Source organism: Culex pipiens, chromosome 2, assembly GCF_016801865.2.
Source record: "Culex pipiens pallens isolate TS chromosome 2, TS_CPP_V2, whole genome shotgun sequence".
Taxonomy (NCBI): Eukaryota; Metazoa; Arthropoda; class Insecta; order Diptera; family Culicidae; genus Culex; species Culex pipiens.
Window position 1 is genome coordinate 36,894,291 of NC_068938.1, and position 22,412 is coordinate 36,916,702.

General features: G+C 35.7%; 1 protein-coding gene across 3 annotated transcripts in view; it reads left to right on the forward strand.

Moving 5' to 3' along the window:
* LOC120412791 (MOB kinase activator-like 2) overlaps positions 1-20,968 on the forward strand; it is a 60,941-nt gene extending 39,973 nt beyond the window's left edge. For 2 of the 3 annotated variants that reach the window (XM_039573380.2, XM_039573381.2), the window contains 3 exons: positions 11,295-11,827; positions 12,313-12,924; positions 17,634-20,968. In XM_039573380.2, the coding sequence (XP_039429314.1) occupies positions 11,295-11,827; positions 12,313-12,924; positions 17,634-17,708 (1,220 nt within the window). In that variant the 3' untranslated portion in view covers positions 17,709-20,968. Of the gene's footprint in view, positions 1-10,979; positions 11,225-11,294; positions 11,828-12,312; positions 12,925-17,633 lie in introns of those variants that run through there. The other variant, XM_039573382.2, reaches the window with a different exon arrangement.
* Positions 20,969-22,412: the final 1,444 nt, after the last annotated feature.

Here is a 22,412-nt window from a genome sequence, read left to right on the forward strand (position 1 = left end):
AGAGATTTGCTCAATATTAAAGACATTTCTTCAAATATCTGAGCTGAGGATGTGGAAAATTTCCATCGCATAAATCTGTTTGATACGATTTCTACAATGTTACCGATAGTTGCAACTTTGTAATCCAGTCCAGAAATAGCAGCGTTTTACCGTTGATGTCGCCACTAGGGGCATAATCGATTTAACCATCAGGTTATGTGCCCACCATAGTAAGAGAGTGACAGACTTTGAAGTGAAGCACTCACTGCGATGGATGCAACCTAGCAAGCAAGGACACATAAATGTCTTGTCTTTGTCGCCCCATGGCATGTCGTGTGGGGCTCCGCGTTTGTCTTCATTATTGGATAAATTATTGATTAAAGGGAGCAGCTTGCATTAATAAGTTATGCACTTGAGCCCTTTGGTGCGGTGATTGAAGGGAAGGGCAATGTTACTGTCAGGTTGTTATTACTGAGATTACCGGTCTGGGTTAATAGATCTAATATGATGTAGGAGGTACGGTTGATTGTCTTTCCAGAATAAGAAATTTATACGATATCAGTTTTAAATATTTGGGCGATTTGAACAGTTCAACTTAAATGATTATGCTATCTAAAAGCTGTTGCTAATTTCAACTTTTTCACACTTATTTTTAATTTAAATTAAAAACTTACCTAAATAAATAAATTCAGAAAGTCAAATTTTATTTCGGAATTGAAAATGAATCAAAAGATATAATAATAATAAGTTTATACATTATTTAAAACCGAATTCGGTAGATTTTACCGATGTTTTGACGAAGCATTTTGTTTTCAGATGCTAAATCGGATGTTTTCTATAGAATTAAACTGGAATTCAATTATCAATTCATAATATTTAAATTTTGTGAAGGTTGTAATCCATCAATATCATGTTAAATGTTCAATTATTTCACACAGAATATATTTTTTGATAATGTAGCAAGTTTCAAAGCATAAATACAAAAAAAATGCAAAAATACTTAAAATTTCATTATTTGCAATATGCGTATCACACGATTGGAAAATTTGAATGCTTTTTTACTTGTTAAGAGTTTTTTTTGTAATATATTATATTTTTTACAAAATATCGTATTTTTCGAAATTACTAAAATTTCCATAATTTGCATTATTATGGGTATTATAATTTTCGAAACGTTTGATACCCTTATTGCAAATTATGAAAATTTGAGTATTTAAAAAAAATGTGATATTTTGTGAAAATTTATAAATTCATTTCAAAAACTTTGGAAAAGTGAAATTCATACGAAACTTCGAATAGTATTGCATATTATAAAAGTTTGAGTATTATCCAAAAAAGAGTGGTATTATGAGAAAATTAGAGTATTTCATTGAAAAAAATCCAAATTGCAAATTATAAAAATTTGAGCCCTTAAAAAACGGTAATTTGTGAAAATTTTAGTGTTTTATTCAGAAAACTCTTAAACATTGAAAATGCATGCAAAATTTTGCATCGTTGGATACCCATATTGCAAGTTATGAATACTTAGGTAATTAAAAAATACGGTATTTTGTAAAAAAAATTGGTATAGTTGGCTGTTTCTTTCAGAATACTCTAAAACATTGAAAATGCATGTAAAATTTTGTTTTTGAACCTTGATAATTTTATTGTGAACAACCATGATTGTTTATTTTTTTATTTTTTACAGCATGATTTTAATTTTTTTATTTGTTTACTTCTATGTTCAATACTTGTTATTTGAAATGTTTTTGACTCAAAAAAAAATATATTTATATTGAAATAACAACATTTGCATGGAAAAAGTGTTCTAAAATGCATTTTACTCTAATTCAGTTGTTTTGCAATCATTAGTTTTCAAAAAATGTAAGATTTGATGAAAACAAAAAAATTGGTGAAAAAAAAACATTTTGCGATATTTAGCATCGATGTTTTTTTCAAAAATTCAAAAGATTTTTAAATCAACCCAAACATGCTAAAAATGATTCTAAACGCAGGGGAATGCATTTTAAATTGATTTCAGCCGATTGCACTTCAATTTCCATTGAAATTTTGATTTTTTTCGAAAAAAATATTTTATTTGCCAATCCTGATTTTTCGGGTTAAATTTGAAGGGGAGGATACAAAAACTTTAAATAAAATTTGTAGCAGCCTAATTCAAGCAGCAAAAAATAAAATATAAACAAAATCTTAGTATTGAAAATGTCTGGAGAAATAGTGAGACTTCTAAAATTTACTTTCTTACAAACAAATTCATTTTGTTTCTGTGAGTTTTTCTATTTCAATCAGTTCTCAGTTCAGCTATTTTTTTTTTTAACTTTGCATCATAATTTTAATTTGAACTGATAAATAAGTAATTTCATTGTGCTGAAGCCAAAAACAGAAATAAAAAATTAGAAAAATTTAAATAACGAACCATATTTGTAACTGAATTCTCAAGACAAGTATTTGGTTTCATCGGAGAAAGCATTAAATAACTGACAAATTATAAAAAAAACTTATTATAGATATTACAGTCCTGAAAAAGGACAGTTGAAATGAAATAAATAAGAGATTACTTATTTTCCTTGTAGATTGCATAACATTTCATCTCGCTCAGCTGAACAAACTCACCGACGATGGGCTCGTCTTCCTACCGCAACGGATTTCCTCGTGTGGCCTTACGTTATCTTATCACCTCGCAACGATAATGTTCACAGAGCGAAAGCTTTAATTTTTTGCGACATTTTGCCCGCGATAAGGTTGTTATTATTTTTTATGACATGTTATGATTGTGTGTTGCTTTTGATTGCAGTTCTACTCTGAAATTTTTTGGATCTCTTTTTTTTGGCGTTCAGTAATTTTCCATCGGATTTACAACGTTATGATGAGACGTTGACTTTTAGGTGGTTTAGCATTTATTTGAATGTTACAAAAAAACAATATTACGCCATATCACGAATTAACAGACAGGTGTGAATCTGAACATATGCAAGTTTGCTACCAACTCAATTAAAGAACCAGCCGCTGTTTAATCTTTCACATTGAGCACGGATAAAAATATACGTGTTTTTATAGTATTTTTTTTTTCTATGTTTCCAGTCTTCATGTTTTATGGGAAATTATTAATTTTGTAATTTACCTGAAAAAAAATACTTTAAAAAAATATCTAAGAGTGCATTTGGATACCGCCAGGCGGGAATGCATTTTTATCACCAAGTGATGCAATTCCTGTCACTCAGTGGTGGTTGTGCTGCAACAGTGATGATGGTATTCAGCAAATACCACGTCAGCTTCGCAAGTATGGCACAGGCGATGTGCGAAACTACTAGTCAAAGCGGCTTGCTGTTACTATACACTATCTCTGGTAGTAGTGCACAAACGCACGCTGACGTTCATATTAGTATAGTGCATTTCTAGCTCAGAAGGTTCACGTACTCGTTCAAGGTTAGCCGAGCAAGTGGAATAGAATGAATGGACCTGGGACGGGGTAATTGGCGTAGTTTTCTCAGGCAATTACTAAATTATCATACGTGGCTCCAGCCCGCGGACGCAATGATGATAATCACGATGGGATTGCAATGGCCTATTAATCAAGGGAGAAAGATTTACGTAATGCTAGCCGTGGGGGCAGACATTGTACCTTCTGCATGAATCATCATTAGTGGGGGTGCATCCGAGCATATGCAAAAAAATCTACTCTGCGGCAGTTACTTTGTCGAGTTCAAAATTCAAAGCGCAAACATTGTGCAACATAAAACCTCCGACATCAATCGAACCGTTGGGGAGCTTCAACCCACCCAAAGGGAAGCAATCTTCTCCAGTAAGCAAACTGCAAAAAAAAAAACGAAAAATCAATATTTGTTCTCGTCATTTGGTAGGCCCGTCACAACCGGCAAACAAACTACAACATTGTTGTTGGGCGACAGTAACAACTTTCTGCAACAAAGTTGCAAGTCCTGTCGGGTAGTTGAGCTTCATGACTGTTTGCTCGCTCTCCAGTTTGCCATTTCTGACCTCCGGGTTCCTTTCCGGCGATGTAGTTGGTGGTTTGGTCAAATGTGAACGGCTTTTGCTGAATTTTTGAGGTTAAGGTATCCAGAATGACATCGGGATCGTGCTATCTTGTTCCACGTCGATTTCAAACCAAATTGACTTTCAGGGAAATTTAGTCTGAGGCCGAGATCGTTTTGTCACACCGGCTTGCAAGTCTACTGCTATCATTTTTTTAAGAATACGGCACTAAGACAGCCAAATCCAACCAAATTTCGGAAAATTGCACAGAACGTTCAGCCAAACAAAACATGTTAAATTTTGTTGATATTGTGTGCTCGAGTTTTTGCTTATTAAATGTCAAACATGAAACAGTGTGAACCGTCATCTGGGGTGAATTGGGACACATGGGGCGAATTGGGACAGCAGTTTTAACAATGTTGCAGCCTAATATTTTGATATTTTTGAGTGGTTTCGAGTAGACCAGGTTCAAAGCAACAAAATGTGTACATCCATTTCCAAATTTAAAGCTTTTAACTGCTCTAAAACGTGCTGTTCCTATTCAGACTGTAGTGCTGATTCGCCCCAGATAACGGTATTAATCGTTACTTCAGTAAGTTTTCATTTTTAATAGAGTTAGTTTCCAAAAAACAACAAAACATTGTTACTTGTGCGCTCTAAAACTTATGACAATAATTTACAAAGCTATTTACTAATCTAAACCATTCAAGTAGTACTCAAACGCACTTAAATTGTTTTACGATGGGTTTTCGGTGCTTTAGTCTTTTATGACACACTTAAAGTTGGAAATATGAATCCACTTGATTTTTTTACACATTACAAACACGAGCATTCTTCAAGTGGGTTTTAATTTGAACAAAATTCCCGTGATTTATCGGAAATCGCGAATCCCAGAATCCCGGGAATTTTTATACTTTGTCCTGGGAGTTCCCATATATGAAAAAAAATAATTAAATTTTGGTCTGGAAATTGATTTTTTTTTTTGTGGAAATATAGAAGTAATCGATAAGAAATTAAAAGCCTTAAAATTTATGTTCGGAATATATCAGAACTAATTAGGCTTATTAGAGAAAATTGATAAAATTTGAGATCTGCAAAATGCCTAGAGATTTAAATATTTTCTATTCAATTTTATATACTTTTAAAAGACTGTTATCATTAATTTTAAATTTAAATAAAATATCATATTTAATTATTTTTCATGAAGCACCGCCATCTGGGGCTAATCAGGACAGATATAACAAGTTAAGACTGCTTATTTTGTTTACATGACGCTTTTTTATTGATTTCGGTTAAAACACAAACAAAACAGAACAATTAGTACATCTATTTCCAAATTCATTCTTCTAATTTCTCCTGTTCCTATTTAGACTGTTGTTCAGATTTTCCCCAGTTGGTGATAATTTTTAAAATATTTTTATGTAAAACATGAAATTCTAAACTTATCACAGTGTTATATTGACTCGTATAATTTTTTTTGTAATTTTATTTGATTTTGACAGTTTCAAAGAAATTTTTTATAGCTTTATTAGTCATGCCATATAAATTAAAGAACTATAATTATGAGTGCGTGCGTGGCCGAATGGTTACGCTGTCCGCTTTGTAAGCGGATGATTCTGGGTTCGATTCCCATCTGCTCCAACCTTCCATCGGATGAGGAAGTAAAATGTCGGTCCCGGCCTTGGTTGTTAGGCCGTTAAGTCATTCCGGGTGTAGGAGTCGTCTCCATGCCATAAGTACAAACAACACACCAAACCAAGCCTACTCCGGTGGAATCGCTGGCGGCGGTTGGACTCGCAATCCAAAGGTCGTCAGTTCACACACTGGGGTGGAAGGTTCCTTGGAGTAGAAAGAGGTTTGGGTGCTCTCCCCATTCAAGCCTTCGGACTCCTAGGTTCGAGCAGAAACTTGCAATAGAGACCACAAAAGACCCTGGGGTCGTTTGATTTTTTTTATTATTTTAATTTCAATAACATTGTATTAAAAGATGTGGTTCATTTAAAATCCAAAGTTTAACAAAGAACAATCCATTTTTAATTTCTTTTAAGCTATCTAAAAGATGCTGTCTTTTTTAGATTTAGTGTAGATTATCACCAATTAATAATATTAAGCTAATTCTATGATTTATGCTTGAAAAACATAACAAATATAATGAATACATAGATTCAATGACTTTTTCAAATATTTCCTGGGATCCCGGCAATTTCCGGGATTCGAAAAATATTTTTTCCCATTTTCCGGGAATCTTGACACATACATAGATAACATTCTTGATAACATCGAACCAAAGGAAAGGTTAATTTTTGATCAACTAGTTCCTTTTTTAATTCGTTTAACTAATTTTTTAATTCGGAAAGTAAAAACTTTTGAAATTTTTGTTTGGCTTTCCAAAATAAAGAAATTGTTTTTTATTTGCTTCAAATTTTGATATTTGAAGCAAAATCCAGAACAAATTAAATGAAACAAATAATTTGATAGCTTATTGGTTAAATTCCATTTGTTCTAGATTTCTGGATCTATTAAAATTTGAAGCAAAAAAAAAAAAACAGTTCAACAGTTGATGAACAAAGCTCTAAGAATTTCTTTGACGTGTTAAAAAGCCTGTTGGAAAGCAAAATATGTTAGTGTTTTCCAGAGCATTCAAAAATATATTCCTATGCTATATTCAAACCGTGGAATTTTCAAAACTTAGATTTTACGTTGATATCTTTAGTATTTTTTAAACATTTCACCAAAAAAATATGAAAAATATTTGACATAACCGAGATTTAAGGGAAATGACAAAAAGTAAACCTAAAGTACATTTTCAAAATAAACGTGTTTGGAATCAATCAAAAATAGTTTCAATTTTTGTGACATTTCAAACAATTTCTTCAATACTTGGATATTTTGAAAACTTATGATTGCAAACCAACAGGACAGGTGAAAATGCATTTTAAAACACTTTTTTCATTCAAATTTTAATACCATAACCTGTAATTAGAATTTCTTTTTTGACCCAAAAAACAAAATAAGAATGATTTATTAAAAATAACTACGAACATTTGCAATTTTTGAATAGTAACATAACTGTTTTGCATGAACGACCTTTCTTACCTTTCTTACGTGGAACAATTTCGTACAGCCCATTTCATTTTTTTTGCTAGAAATACTCAATTTTGTTTTTTTACATCCCCTTCCCCCGGCCCTCCCTTAACCTCAAAAAGAAGCAAAACCAGTAAATGAAATTGTATTATTATTTTTTTGTGAAAAAGTGAAATAAAAACAATGATTATGTTTTAAAATTATAGGACTGTGAAGTCGAATAACAACTTGTTGAAAATTAGCTGACTCCGAAACTGGCTGCTAAAAATGTAGTGGCAGCTTTTCAATAATTGCTGAATCCTTCTCCGGCTCTGATTCCAGCGCTCCAAAAATACCCGATTCTACAGACTCTGACTCCACAGCCCGATATCGATCAGAAAAACCTTTCTTTAAATAAAAACATTTTTTGAATATTTAGATAGCATGGTATGGTTCGAAAAATCAGGGATCAATATTTCTATAAAATTATATCTAATAAAATAAAACAAACAGCAAAAAATCTTGCGAATTGCTCTTGACAAAAATGTCACATTTTAAAAATGACCTATATAATGCAATGAAGATATGATGTTTCTAAATGTATTATAAATTCAATTCCTAAAATTGTTCAATCATTTCTAAATCAGAATAAAAAACCAAATAAAAATTCTCCAATTCCTAAATTTAAACAAATTCTCACCTCTACCTAAACGTTCCGTACCATTTGACACACCCACGGCATTTTCCGCCAGCTCTACCAATTGGCATGCCTCGTATAATTAAACCAGCAAAGCCAATAAAAGTAAGCTGATGTGTCTGAACACATTGTATTGCCGCCGAACGGAGATATTTGCAACCCATCCCGGCGTCGTCGTCGTCGTTTGTTTGTTATTAGAGCTCGACTGGGCAAACAAAATAGTTATGACTCTCGTCGTCGAACAGCCCGTCATCACTCGCGACGAACCCCTCCTACCCCCAGCAACGGAAGTGGTGTTCCCGAGGGAGAGCAGGGGGAGCTAACCTTGAACGAGTGCATCTACCTCGCGCTCCCGGTTGCATTTGCGTTTGTGTTGGAAAATGCATTTGCTGATATTCTAAAATAGTGACTCTCTAGTGCAGGCCGTGCTTAGTCGCGTTCCTGCGAATTGTTTAGATAGTCGCCCACCCATAAACAGCTGACAGCAGGGTGGGGCTGAAACATGTTGAATTTCAAAGGAAATGAATTCCATAAAATCTCATATTTTTTTATAAACTGATCGGTTAACTTCTTATGCTTACAACTTTTCTTTACAATTTTTATGTCAATAAATTATTTGATACAAATTTTCTTATTTTGATAAACATTTTTGACAGAGAAGTATGCATGACTTTTCTTTACAGAACAAAATCAAAATTTAAGAAAAATACTGAATGTGCAAATTAAACTAAAAATAAAGGAATAAAAACAAGAGTTAAACGATTCAAACCCACCCTGAGCCCCAACGATGAGTCTCGTGCAATTTTTAAGCCTTAGAATCGCGAGAGTGTGATAATGGTTGTTTGTGTGTGGGTTTGTTTGATCACTACCGAGAGAGTGGCGCGTTACAATGTATTCCGGCAACTAGGCTTGAGTTCGATTTGGTATATTTGTAGTGGGTTGTAGTGGGAAAGTGTACACACGTAAGCGTTGGCATGGTGTGACGGGTGTGACACTGTTCGAAAGACGATCAGTTAAGAGTTGCAATATAATGGAATAAAAGGAAAAGTGAACAATTGGGCAGAAGATTTCCAGTTGATATAGAATGTCAATTGCAGTTGTAAGATGGTGAGAGTTTGGAACCATGTCGTTCTCCCCTCGGTGGCAAAGATAGTAGTTTATGCAACAAGTTTCAAAAAGAAGATTTTATTTAGGTTTACCGAGTTGGATAAATGAGACGAGTGCTGAAAATATCAAGTTTTGCAACGAGTTGAACTCAACTTTTTTTTTCAATTTCGAGTAAAACCCGCCTACCATACTGAATTTGTTCAGTGAAATGTTTGTTTCCCCACTTGAATGTTATTTGCCGTCAAGATTAAGTATCATACATCAAAACAGTATCACAAAGTATAGCCAACTTAAAAAAAATATGCAGGGAAGAAATCAAAAGTATGAACCTTATGACATTTGTCAAAATGTCAAAAATTTGTTATTGTTGCAAAATCAAAACTTGCTGTCGAAATTATCTTTAAACATTTTTCGATAACTTACTCTGTTTATAAGTTATCTAGGCATTTTGTAGAAAAATGCTCTGTTTTTTTCATGTTAAAAAAACACTGTTGAGCAATTCTCTTCGAAATCGGCCGATTTCGACCATTTTGTGGAGGCTTTTCTATGACCAAAGAATCCATTTTGTGTCATTGGTTCACCCATACGAGTCTTCATACAATTTTGGCAGCTGTCCATACAAAAATGGTATGTAAATATTAAAAATTCGTCAACTTTTGAAGGAGTTTTCAATTTGGTGTCTTTGGCCAAGTTATAAGTATTGTTGAGTACTGTTCAGAAGAAGAAAAAAAATGATACACGGAAAAAAATTTACGATTCAACCAATTCAAAAAAGTCTCCTAAAAATGGATTTAACTTGAAAACGGTGCACTTTATCATAATTTCACTAAAGTATTTTTGATTGTAAATTTGAATTTACATCAAAAAATTAAGTTGAAAAATTTTTGCGACCAATTTTTCGATTTTTTGAAAAAATCAGTATTGATTCAAAAATTTATAACTCGCTCAAAGATTTTTGGAACAACCTGGAAATTTCTGAAAAGTTGGCATTTAATGTCCTCTAAAACATATTAAAAAATAAAAAAAAGTGTTTTTTGCAAATCAAGTTTGAGTGACAAAAAGTTTAATAAAAAATCACCAATTTTTTTTTTACCTTGTATCATTTTTTTCCAGTGTAGTCCGTATCCATACCTACAACTTTGCCGAAGACACCAAATTGATCAAAAATTTTCTTCAAAATACATCATTTTTGTATGGCCAGCTGCCAAATTTTTATGCAAAATTATATGGACAAACTAATGATGCAAAATGGCTTCTTTGGGCATACCGAAGGCACCAAAAAAGTTTCAGTCGTATTAAAAAATACAAAAAAAATCGAATGACCGAAATCTGGGAGAACTGCTGTACTTATTTGTCAAATGCAATTTGCGATCAAAAAATACATTTATACTTTGGGTGGCAACGCGCTCAAGCTCTATTTCATGAAATTTCTTATCTTTTTACAGCATACGTGTCAAAAGATAGCACACAAGCGACACAAAGCTTACCAGAAAGTCATTGTGCCCTTTTATGTTTCTTTTGAGAGCAGTTTCTCAATGTAGAATGATTACAAATCATGTGAAACGGATGTATTTCTATTTATGTAGTTAGATGATTTATTTTATTTAGTTAAATCATTCAAAGCTTCATAAAATTAAAATAAAACTGCACAGTTTTGATTGAAATATTAATTTAATTTTCATTTGTTTTTTTATTCTTTTCATAAACAACGATAACGATTGATTCGCGACTGAGTAAAATTGAATGAATCATATAATTTGTTTTGAATACCATAATTTTGTTACGAAAACTGATCTATTCGTTGAATTCTTATTAATTGATGTTTCTGTTTCCAAGTGATCAAAGCAAATATTAATCAAGAAACATCCAGTGCAATCTGTTTTTGGAGGATTTTTCGTTCACATATGTTCTGGCGATAAACAAATCTGGAAATATCAAGAAAGTTTCATCAGCCAGTTTTTGTTTCGTTCGAGTCAACTAATTATCAGGGTTCCAAATCAGACAAAAAAAAATCTGAAGAACCAACACATTCATCACACTTCTCGTCTTAGTACTTGTTGTACTACTAACCTCGCTCCCATACTAAACAACCATCCTTAGTCCAAGAGAGTAAGAACGCACACACTACAGCGAAGCCGGCCTCCTCCACCATCTGCTGCTGGGTTTGATGGTTTGAGTAAACCCAACAGCTCCTCGTTCGCCGATAGGGAAAGCTATAAAAGTGGGATCATATGTTTTGCCGGGCGACAGTGTGTCTGAAACTGGGCCGGCTATCACTTCACAGCTGAGTCAATATTACAGAGATAGCAATGTACGACTGCCTACTGCAAGGTGGCGTCTCCCGGTCATTTTCGGGTCTGACCATTTCCGATGAACCAACGGAAGACTGTACGTTGAACCTGGTGCTGGCCATGATCAAATGACTAATCGCTGTATCTTCTCGTTCTTCTTTCTGCAGGTCTGAGCTCCCGGCAGGACACAGCCTCGCCCACGGACACGGCCTGTTCGTCGGAATCGCCGGCCTTCCTGGGGCCGGTCTCGCACCTGCTGGCGTACGACCAGAACAGTTCCGAGGAGGAGCTGGAGGTGATCAACGGTGGTGCTGCCTCGGCCGTGGACAGTGAAACCGATGGCGATGGAGGTGGTGGCGGCGGCGGAGGAGGAAGCGGTGGCGGTAGCGTGATTGGCCTGGACTGTGCCGGTGGCGTTAGCGTAACCGGAAGTAGTGAAAGTGTACACCGTGCGGGCGGTTTGCTGATGTCACTGGCCGACGTCGGCGGGTTCCAGAACGTGTGCGATGACGAGCTGGACGACTGTGCGGAGGAACTGTGCCTAGCGACGTCTTCGGCGGCATCGGCAGCCGGACGGTTGAGGCCACTGACGGTAACGCCGACGCAGCTGGCAGCGGCGGGTGCGGCGCCCAAACGGTGTAGTTCGAACAATTTGCTGGAGAAGCGCAAACGATCGCTGGCGCACAGTTCGGATGATGAGGTAAGGACGGTTCTGAGTGAATCTCGAGGAGTTTATAGATTGACTTTTTTTCTGGATGTGGAAATTATTTCAACTTGCTTTAAATTGAGCAGCACTGATGTTATGTAATTAATTTATATTTAATCGGAAATATTTTTTTGGTCGTAAAACATTAAAAAGAGTGAGTGCATATTATTGTAAAAGCAAAGTGAAAATATTATCATTTTAGGCTCATTTAGTTGAGAAACCTGTTTAAACTACTGTCATTTTGAATCTATCATAACAACCTTTACGAGTACTCCGCAAAATTAAAATAGGTACTTTCTTATTTCTTTTGAAGTTTTTTTATTGTTGTTGAAAATGCTTTTAAGAAGCTTAGGTTTAATTCCCATTGCAAAAATAAGAAGTATGGACATATTTCCTGATAATGAAAAAAAAAAAAGATCTTATACACTATTCAAGTTAACAATTTCCTCACACTAATCGCCTTCATACTCCACTCTTAGGTCCGCCATCTGCTGGAGAACCAGCACCAACAGCACTACCACCAGCCACACCATCACCAGCACCACCACCCACACCAGCCGCCCCAACTGATGTCGGCCCCGGTGAACTTTCGCACGTCGCCACCCCTGGAAGCTTTAAAGCCCCATCGCGGCCATATCATCCAGCGCTCGACGACGCCGCTCATCCTGACGGAGAGTGGCCGCGGCCTCGAGCACATCCGGATATCGTCGTCCTCGTCAATTTCATCGACGACCTCATCGCTTTCGTCCCTGGGTGGTGGCGGCGGCGGCGGTGGGGCCATGTACGGAGTCCTCGGCGGAGGCCTGCCCACCTGTGATAGCCCAGCGACAGTCAACAGCAGCCATCATCACCAGCAGCATCATCAACAGCATCATCAAACTAGTAACAATCTAGCACTGTTAAGTACAACAAGCGGCATGGGCCAGGACATGGCCGTAGCCACCAATAGCGCGATGGAGATCAGCCGGTCCGTTAGTCCGCCGGCCAAGGTGTTCCACTGTGCGGTTTCACCGCGGCGGAGACAGCCCTCGCGGCAGCAGCGGCTACAGCGGCCGCACAGGCCCTGTTTAGATTTCGATAAGATGCAGCAAGTGAGTATCTACCGGTTCGACGCGATACCCAACTCGCGGCTGCGCAAGTGCGTCGCGATTTAATAGTTTGTTAGTTAGGTAGACACTGTTATTTTCAATTTATTATTATTAGGTGCATTTCAAATGATTTCAATCTATGACGGTGATAATGAATCAATAAGCATTGTTGACAAATAAATTTCAAACCAATTGTTTATGATTTAATTTTCTGTTCATGACTCCCTAAAATCCTCTTTCACCAAGCTTTGGTCAATCTATAAAAATGTGATGTTCTGCCAAGTTAAAAATCCTCCCTCCTAGACTAAGGTTGGTTTCCTGATAGCGAACAAGTTGAACAGAATTTCTTACATTCTTGTCTGATTGGAAGTGGTTTATCAATGGTAGTTAGAACTATCGTTCAACAAGTATACCTCCTGGGTTCTGCCACATGTATCGAAGAAACGTTTTGGTCAGGATCTCTCATCATTATCTTCTCACAACCTTTGTTCGATGAGGGGCCCGTTCAAACCTGCCATTACTTCTTTGCTGGCTGTATCTTTTTCACTGAATAACTGTAGCGTGACACAAACTAAAATTCAGCTCAACGATCTCATGATCTTCGTAACCTTTGTCAGGCACCAGTTTATTGCCAGCTTAGTGTCGCTCGGTGTAGATTGATCCTCTAAAAGTCGATTTCTCTTACATATTGCATGCAAGAGTGACGAAGCGCCCTAATTCTCCATAAAAACTTTGGAGAAAAACAATTCGGCTATGTCAAAATATTTTTCTTAAATTCAAAGTGCGCGTGTTTCTCGGGACCCCAAAGTTCATGCTTCTCCTCGAGTTGAGCCTGCGCAGTCATATTTGTAATGTTTTGTAGGTCAGTGTAATTCTAGAGTTTTTTTAATAGGTCCTATAAACATATAAAAGACAATAGCTTATAGGACCTTTTTTTCAAAAAAAAAAAAAAAAAACTCTGCAGGCCAAGGATTGATACCTAAGAGCATGCAATGGCACTGACCTTGTTGCGTGCTCTTCGGTTGACGTCCACGTAAGGAACATCCTGGAAGGAGCGCAACTAACTACATCCGTAGTTCTGTTAGATCATCCGAATTATCTTGATCAGAACAGTATAGCTCTGATTCCTTGCGAGTGTCCTATTTTCTTACCTCCACGTTGGCTTGGTTTTCATGATGACCTAGCTGGTGGCCTGTGGAAACGGATCGTAAACCTTTAACCACCGCGGGTCAGAGTCGAGACGGCTAAAAGAAAGGGGCGCGACAATGTGGGAAAGGGAAGTAATTTGTGATTGTAGACGGTATTGTTTTGATTCGCAGTATGTTGAGTCAACTGCTGTGGATGTACCTGAGCATCGCAGAACGGGGTTTATCTTCTTTCCATTTTAGCTAACAGCTCTCTTCTGTTTAGTTTGTTTCACTGATTTTCTAAAACGGCTTCTGATTACTATCCTCCATTTGATTTCGATTTTACTCATTTGATTCTCTTATTTCTCAACGCTTTTCCACTCTATTTTAACAATTGATGCTGCTGTAACAAACTATCTGCTTTCCCTTAATTTGGCAGCGATGTCAATTTTGTTTATCATGTGCCTTTTCTTTATTTATCTGTTTGAATAATTTCTCATCTTCCCTGTAAATTGCTCTCAATACAACCTAAGCTTGCTTGTTACCTCTATTTATTAACTATTGTTAATTTCTTTATCTACTTCATAAATTACTATCTTTCTTTTACTATTGATTCTTTACATAGTATATTTCCTTCACTGTCCATTGCTTTGAATCTTCACCTTTTTCTTAAGCAAGTGAGGTTTGATCCCTTACCCAATTTATGGAATGGTTACAGGATTAACACAAATATTACTATTGTACTTTTGGTAAACTTTTATAACATGCTTAGGACCAAAAATTGTAACAAAACACCGCGACAAAAGAAATAGCAACATATAAACACGACTCAACACTAGGAAAGATTTCAGGAGAAAACAATACACAGTAAAATAACAATTAGTTTTTGAATTCAAACTAAAATAAAACAGTTTTTGCTCAAATGAAAGTTGATAGGCACACTATAAATGGTTAGGCGCTTATACTTACATCAAACCCTACGTAATGTGCCACCCCCGGCCGAGTTAAAATGCGTAACCGGAAAAGAAGGTGTGCATGCCTGGCACGAACACTCAAAGCGTGTTCTAGCGTGTTGCTCGTACTGACTTAGAGCAAGGGTAAGATGTAGGTGTAAGGGCAGTGCGTGTTCGTCGGGAACCTGGTGCATAAGATCGGTCAAGGCCCGTTCTTACACTGAAAATTGCGAATTGCGAAAAAAAAAAAAAACTCTAGAATTGTACAACATCATACAATTTTTAAAACAAAACATTTTGTAGAATTGAAAATAACCTTTCTTTGCGAATAGTTTCTTTAAATTATGATGGACAAATTGCTATGAAATTGTTGGAATTTCTTCATAAATTGTTTTTTAATTGATGATAAATCCCTGAAGAGTGAATAGAGGAGCTCAAAAGCGGAACCATATTTGAACTGTCAAAGCGGCACCATTTATTCATAGAGCCGCTGTCGAAGCGACGTTGTTTGATTTTTCTTTTTTGCATTAATTGAATGGATTGTCGAATGAAACAGTTAATCAATTTAGTTTTTAGGATATGACAGCAGCATTTTGAATTTCAGCTGTAATATTGGTCAATATCATTGCTCGAAGTGAATTTCTTAACTGGACGGTATTCGGATGAGGCTGCTATGCTCGGCACTAAGAAAAAAATAATACTTTTTTTGCTATTTTGATTGAACCGGACTGTGTAAATAATACCTTGTAATAAAGAATATATAATTGACATGCGATATTATGTTTGACATAACAATTCTACCTCCGGAAAATCGTAATCTTGGAAGAGCTTGTTTTGGAGTCTAATTAGTGCATTGGTAGATAAGATAACAGCTGACTGCATGACCTCCCTTTTTCTTGTACAAAACGTTAGTTTTCCAGACGGTGTACTTTGTCTCGAAATGTGCACTGCACATCCGGGAGCTCTCGCTTACATTTTGCTTCGAACCGCAACTTCGCAAAACTCCACCCACTTCTGACGCAGCCCTTTATGTCCCGGAAATCTCTTTTATCCAACCGCCGTTTGGTGTATGTCCATACTGAATTAAAAACATGAATAAAAATACACACAACAGATTTCAAAACAAATTAATCAGGCGCAAGGAAAAAGTCACGATTGTGCTTGAACCACTTTTTTGATGTAAACAAAGTGGGATCATTCGAAAATTACGTTACGCATTCTCACATTAAATGAGATTTTCACCTCCCAGATAAATTCTTGCGAATAAAAATGTCTGAAGTAGATGATTACAAAGATATTTAGAAATAGTTTCTAATAAAAACCGGGAATTTGAAAATCAAATGTGGTGGCCACCTTGGGTTAATTTTAATTTTTTAACTTGTTTATCGAGTAACAAATTCTCCAGAAACCAAATTTTAAACCGATATCTGATCGTTGATAAGCATCCAGTTATCGAGTGCCAAGTTTAATTAAAGCCCAGCCTAAAAACGCCCAGTTACCGAACAAATAGGAAGGCTACAATCCTGCATGGAAAATGCACATTTTATAAAAAAAAACTGTTCTTGAAACGACTCTGACTCCGGCTTTTGGAAATAAGCTGAAAATAATTTAAAGTACATTCCTCTGTGTTTATAATCATTTTTAATATGTTTGATAGTACATTTTCTGCATTTAAGTCTTGGAATTCTGGCTTGTTATTTTATTTTTTATATTTTTATGATTTTTTGGCCAGAAATGGTTAAGGGTGCACAGCAACAAAGGAACTTGTTATCTGCTTATTCCAAAATTGTCAAACTTACGGTCCCAATCCAGCAACAATCTGATTGTCAAAATAGTTACACTTTGTTGTTAATCATTCTGTAGACTGAAATTTAAAGACTAACTGATTAGCTGATATAAACAGTAGATTGAAATGAATAAAACCAAGTTAGGTTCTCCCATTATTATTTTTTTTTTGTAAATTTTCAAATCATTGGTACCAAAAAGTTAGTATAATGTATTCTACCGCTTGAATTTCGGGAATTCCCGGGAAATTTACAAATTTCCCGGGAAACGGGAAATATTTTTTTCCGGGAAATCCCGGGAATTCTCAGGAATTTTTTTCCCGGGACGGGAAATTGGACGCTCTAGGATAATCGAATCACGATTTTTTTTCATTGTCTTATTTTTGATTTTCGGGCCTAAGCATGACCCCTAAACTAATTTAAAAATTTTAAATCCAAGATAGCGGCCAAAATGGGGGTGAAGAAATATAAAAAAATACATTTTCTGATTTAATAGGCATTTATCAATTCAAATTTGACTATAATGGGGTTACAGAACTCGAATTTCATAATAAAAAAAATGAAATAAAAAAAAACAGATTTTTTTTTGTTCGTGATTCGATTTTTTTGAAGTCCCATACAAACCTTCGGATAATCGAACTTCGGATAATCGAAACTTCGGAAAATCGAATCTGGACTGTACTAGGGTTTCCCATTTTTGAGTCCCTCTGAGTTCACATTCACACCCAGTACTTATGCGAGTATAATAGCACTTTCGAAGTTTGTCCTTGTTCTTGAACCAATCACCAATCACTTGTTGATTTACTTTAAATTTCCCACTAATCAATTCCATCTCGTCTCTATTTTAGCTCAAGGCGCGCTCGGTGACCACCTGGCGACACAGTAACGAACACTCGGGCGAGCTGTCTGTCTTTTGCTGGTGATGATGAGCGACCGGCTCAAAACGACGGAAGTCGTCCTGCTGCTGCTGCTGCTGCTGCTTCGGCAACACCACCAACGACGACGACGACGACCGCACCGTTTGGCGGCCACGCGTAATGATCAACAACAAAAACAAAGCTCTATTTTATTATCTCAACAACAACCGTTTCAAAATCATTACAACCGTACTACTATTAATTTGTTTTTACACGAAATCTTTACTGTTGACGAGACGTTTTGTTTGTACTCCCAATAATGAAAAACATATCCCAGTTTATGTTTGGGCCGAGTAGAGCAAGAAGGGCGCGCGGTGTAGTCACCACGATACGATAGGAGTTTAGAAACAGAAATCTGATTTTTTTTTGTGAAGAACGAGACGCACAGCTTTGTTGTGCCAACATTGCTGGATCTGATCCAGTGCCGTGAACTACTTGGAATGCACGTTGCGTTGGAAGCAAGCGAGATAAAGGAAAATAAGGGGTTTGGTTGCAATTTTCGTGCGCGTACGAAGCGAACCTTGTTATTGATGTGTGAGAAAGTTACACGCGAGTTCTATTAGTTATTTTATTACTTATTACCTTTCAAAGCAATTTTGTGATTTTAATATTTAGTAGTGTTCTTAAGTTCATCCTTGGTCTCTTACAATGATACAATACACATTAATAGATACAGCTAACGAATGAAAACGAGGTGGGAGACAGCGAAAACGTACAATTAATTTTAAAAATCGAGTTGGTAAACGACATCTAAAAGTGAGCGAATTGTGAGAAAAAGTGCAGTGAGGCCCTCGAACGAATATCTTCTAAATGGAAAAGGTCAAAACTCAGAGTGAAAAGTCAAGAGCGATTGTTTTCTTTGAAAAATCGTCCTCGAATTGCAATCGCTGCTAGTTTAAGTTGTAGCTCTATCTCTCAGGGATTTAAACGTGCTTATTCAGGCATGAGCTCGGTTCAACCGATACTCTTATACAAGCCGCGAGGATCGATTTCGTTCGGTGTTCAAGGGTTTGCAGACAAGCTCATAGTTGGACTTGGCGTGAGATTTAATTCCGTAAAAGCAACGCAAAATTCTCAACAATGTCCAGAACTCACGTCAAATCCAAGACTTACGCGATATTTTGCAGCCGAAGCAATTTAAAACAAGCGGCTAGGGCTCGAGGATGGTAAAGAAGCAACAATGTTACACTTAACAACCGTATTCTGCCACTAATGTACAAGCACACTCACATTAACAACAAAATAGTAACAACAAAAATAACTGCCGTAATATCCATTCTGTCATTAACTGAACCATTTAACCAATTTGAACGACGATGGTCGAATATGTGATGGTAAATTTTGAGCATAATTTTCAAATCAACTCGGCATGACGAATAACACGTTGTTCGATTAATGACAGAAGCAGTAAGGTGTATTAAAAACTAAGATCTAGAATACACGCGAAGAACTAATATTTCGAGATCAAATGGATCTGTACAGTAAAGGTCAACATAATTTGTGAGTTAATCTCTTTGATAAAAAAATGGCGATTGATTGCAAAATTGAACAATAATTCAATGAATAATCTGGATAATCTTTCCATTGAAACATCCATTGCTGCAGAGCTCCATTTGAATTGGCAATATCGCAGACATACACTATCGACTCGATTTAAACCCGTAAATTACAGAATAAAACGTTTCTAGACATTTGAACACGCAAAACAAAACGACAAACAATAAACAATTATTATAATTGCAGTATATTTTACCGAATTACAAATTAAAAATTTAAACACGCAAATCATAGCCGACAGTAGCCATAAACAATTTACCATAAGTCTTTGGATCGCGTAACAGTCAGAATGTCAAGTAAAACATAAAGTGTCCATCTTTGATTAACTAGAGCACGTGCGAGCAGATCTTACTAGGTGTGATTAACAATTTATTATAAATACGAGATACAACCAACATCACCATTTCTAAGCTGTTTGATTTGCCACTCAGTTCTCAACCACGAAAAGAAAGAAGCATTCGTTTTTGCCATCATTCAGAGGAAACCTCCCACTCCAAAGCTGTTATCTCCGGGGGTCTTCCGTGCGCTCCAGGGAATCTTTGCTTGGAACCCCCTTCCACACGCGAAACTTTGAGGGGCTGTGATATTTTGGGCCAACGGACCAACCCGGGGTTGTCTGTGATTATTAGCGGCTTTGGAGGGGAACTTCCACGACATCCTCCTCTCCCAACACCACCACGTGTGAGTTTTTCTCCTCCCAAGTTATTATGTTCAAAGGTTGATGAAAACATGTATAAAAATTAAAAGCTCAAACTTGACAAAGGTTTAGCTAACCGAGCTGGCGCAGATAAAGAAAGAGCGTGGGCGAAATAAAAGACTAAACGATTTTTTAATTCTTAAGAACTACTCGATGAAGAGACGATTGATTGTGGTTCAGCGAAGGAGAACACACGTACACATACATTTACAAATAAAATCATGATTTTTAAAAACCACAACGGCGACAAGGATTAACATTTTCGATATTCACACTGAATAAATCAACAAGTAGATGGCTTAATCTTGATGGCGAAGAGAGGACGAACCAGGAAGAGCAGCGACATTCTTGATAGTAAACTAAGGAGAAACGATTGCTTTTAGTATTGGAAACTATGATAAACACACAAATTATTAATATTGTACTAGTAGAGAACCCGACATAAAATCTAAGAATAAAATCAACACACAACAACAAAACAAAACAATTTTCTGTGGAACAAATCAAATAATGATTAGCGAGAGGGACAAGGTCGACGACGTAAAATAAGCCTGACACACAAACATACACACTGACACAAACAAACAAACTCACATGAAACAAAAGAAAACTTTGATGTTGTCTCAATTGAAATTGGATTACGAGAAATCTTCAAAAATGAAGTAAAAGAGAAAAACAAAAATCTTAATAAGACATTGCAAATCACACAAACTCAAACACACACCCCTACAAAACACACAAAACGATTGAAAATCATTGGATTGTGAGAATTGATGGATCTTAACACAGTGTACCGAACATGTCACGTCACGGAGAGCAGGTGGGAAATAGAAATGAGAGTGGTGACGAGGATAAAAATCATATGATGAACTTTGACATGAATGAACTTTGTAGCAAGCATAATGATGATATTTTTTACGTTAACTTTTGTTTTCATTCATTAGATACAAGAAAAAACAAAAAATGAATTATTATTGATTAAACCAATTGAAAATAAAAAAAATACAAACAATGTCTGATACATTTTACTTTAAATATGATAATTCACAGCCGAACTATTTTTTATGTGTATAACACAGAAATCTACACGTTTTAGTTATCAACGCTATTCAGTTTTTGAAAAAAATGTGAAAATCTTGCTACACTCACAGCAAACAAATGTATGAAAATCTGTCAATTGATTTGAATTTTGTTCTTCAAAAATTTGAAAAAATCTCCTTTAAAGTTTTTTTTGTGAAATAACCATAAACTCTTTAAAAACTTGTCTCTTGCTAGATAGCTACACCGTTCTACATATTCACTGAATTCACTCAAAAACAAACAGCGCGAGTGGTTGTTGCGTGAGTTGAATAACTGCTTTGAAGCACTGCTCAATAATAAAACGGTAAGCGTGGCTTTTTACGGTGTTCGGGTTTTGCACTATTTTCCAAGACACTTTTCCTAGTGGTAAGTACTTGAACTACCTCCCAAGACACCAACCGTCGGTGCTGTCATCTGTTGGTGGTAGGGACGTAACTTTTCTAACGCTAACGGTTCAATTATATTCGAGTTAGAATTTTCAATTCAGACGATAATGTCCAACAGGTCGTTTAAAAACACTCCTGAGTTCTTATTGGAATATTCGGTACACAGAAAAATAATAGATTGTGATAGTCATAAGGAAATGGTGACAGATTTTGTGTAAAAAAAATGTGTGTTCACATTTTTACACATTTTTTAGGTAAAATTACTCAAAAAAGAGGTAATAGCCAACCAACCAAATTTTCAACACTCCAATTTTTTGTTTGCTGTGTACAAATACAAAACGCAAAACTCCTTTTCCTTCTAAAATATATTCATTTTGCTGAGTCAGTGGAGTCGGGTACTTCTGAGGAGTCGGAGCCGGAAACGACAAATTCTAGAAACTCGTTGCAAACTCGACTTTTTCAACACTTGTCATATTTATTCAACTCGGCAGACCGATTAATTTTTTGTTTTTAGGTTTTTTTGTCTTATTTTTTGTTGTAAAGCTCATGTTTTGAGTTTTTTAGTCTTATTTTTGATTTTACAGGTTAAGTATTCAGCAATTCATGATAATTTTATATTTTTTTATAATAGGCAATCAACCATTCAAGATAAACTAAAATCAAGCCGCAGAACTCAAATTTGATGTATATAAAATGAAAAAATTTCTTTTCTGAAAACTTAATTAAATTATTAACACATAGAAAATAAAACATGTAATTTGCAAGTGTCTGTTATTGAAAGGTATTGAAAAAAAAAACTGGAATATTCGAGCATACTAAAACCATATAATTATTATGAAGGAAAGGAAGAATATAAATAAGTTCAAAAACCTGTAAAATTCTGATGGATAAATTAATTTTCAGCCTTAAAAAAAGTTATTTACATTTGCATTACTGTTAATATTTGCATTAATGTAAATATTTGTGAACAGTTAATATAAATTCCTAAAA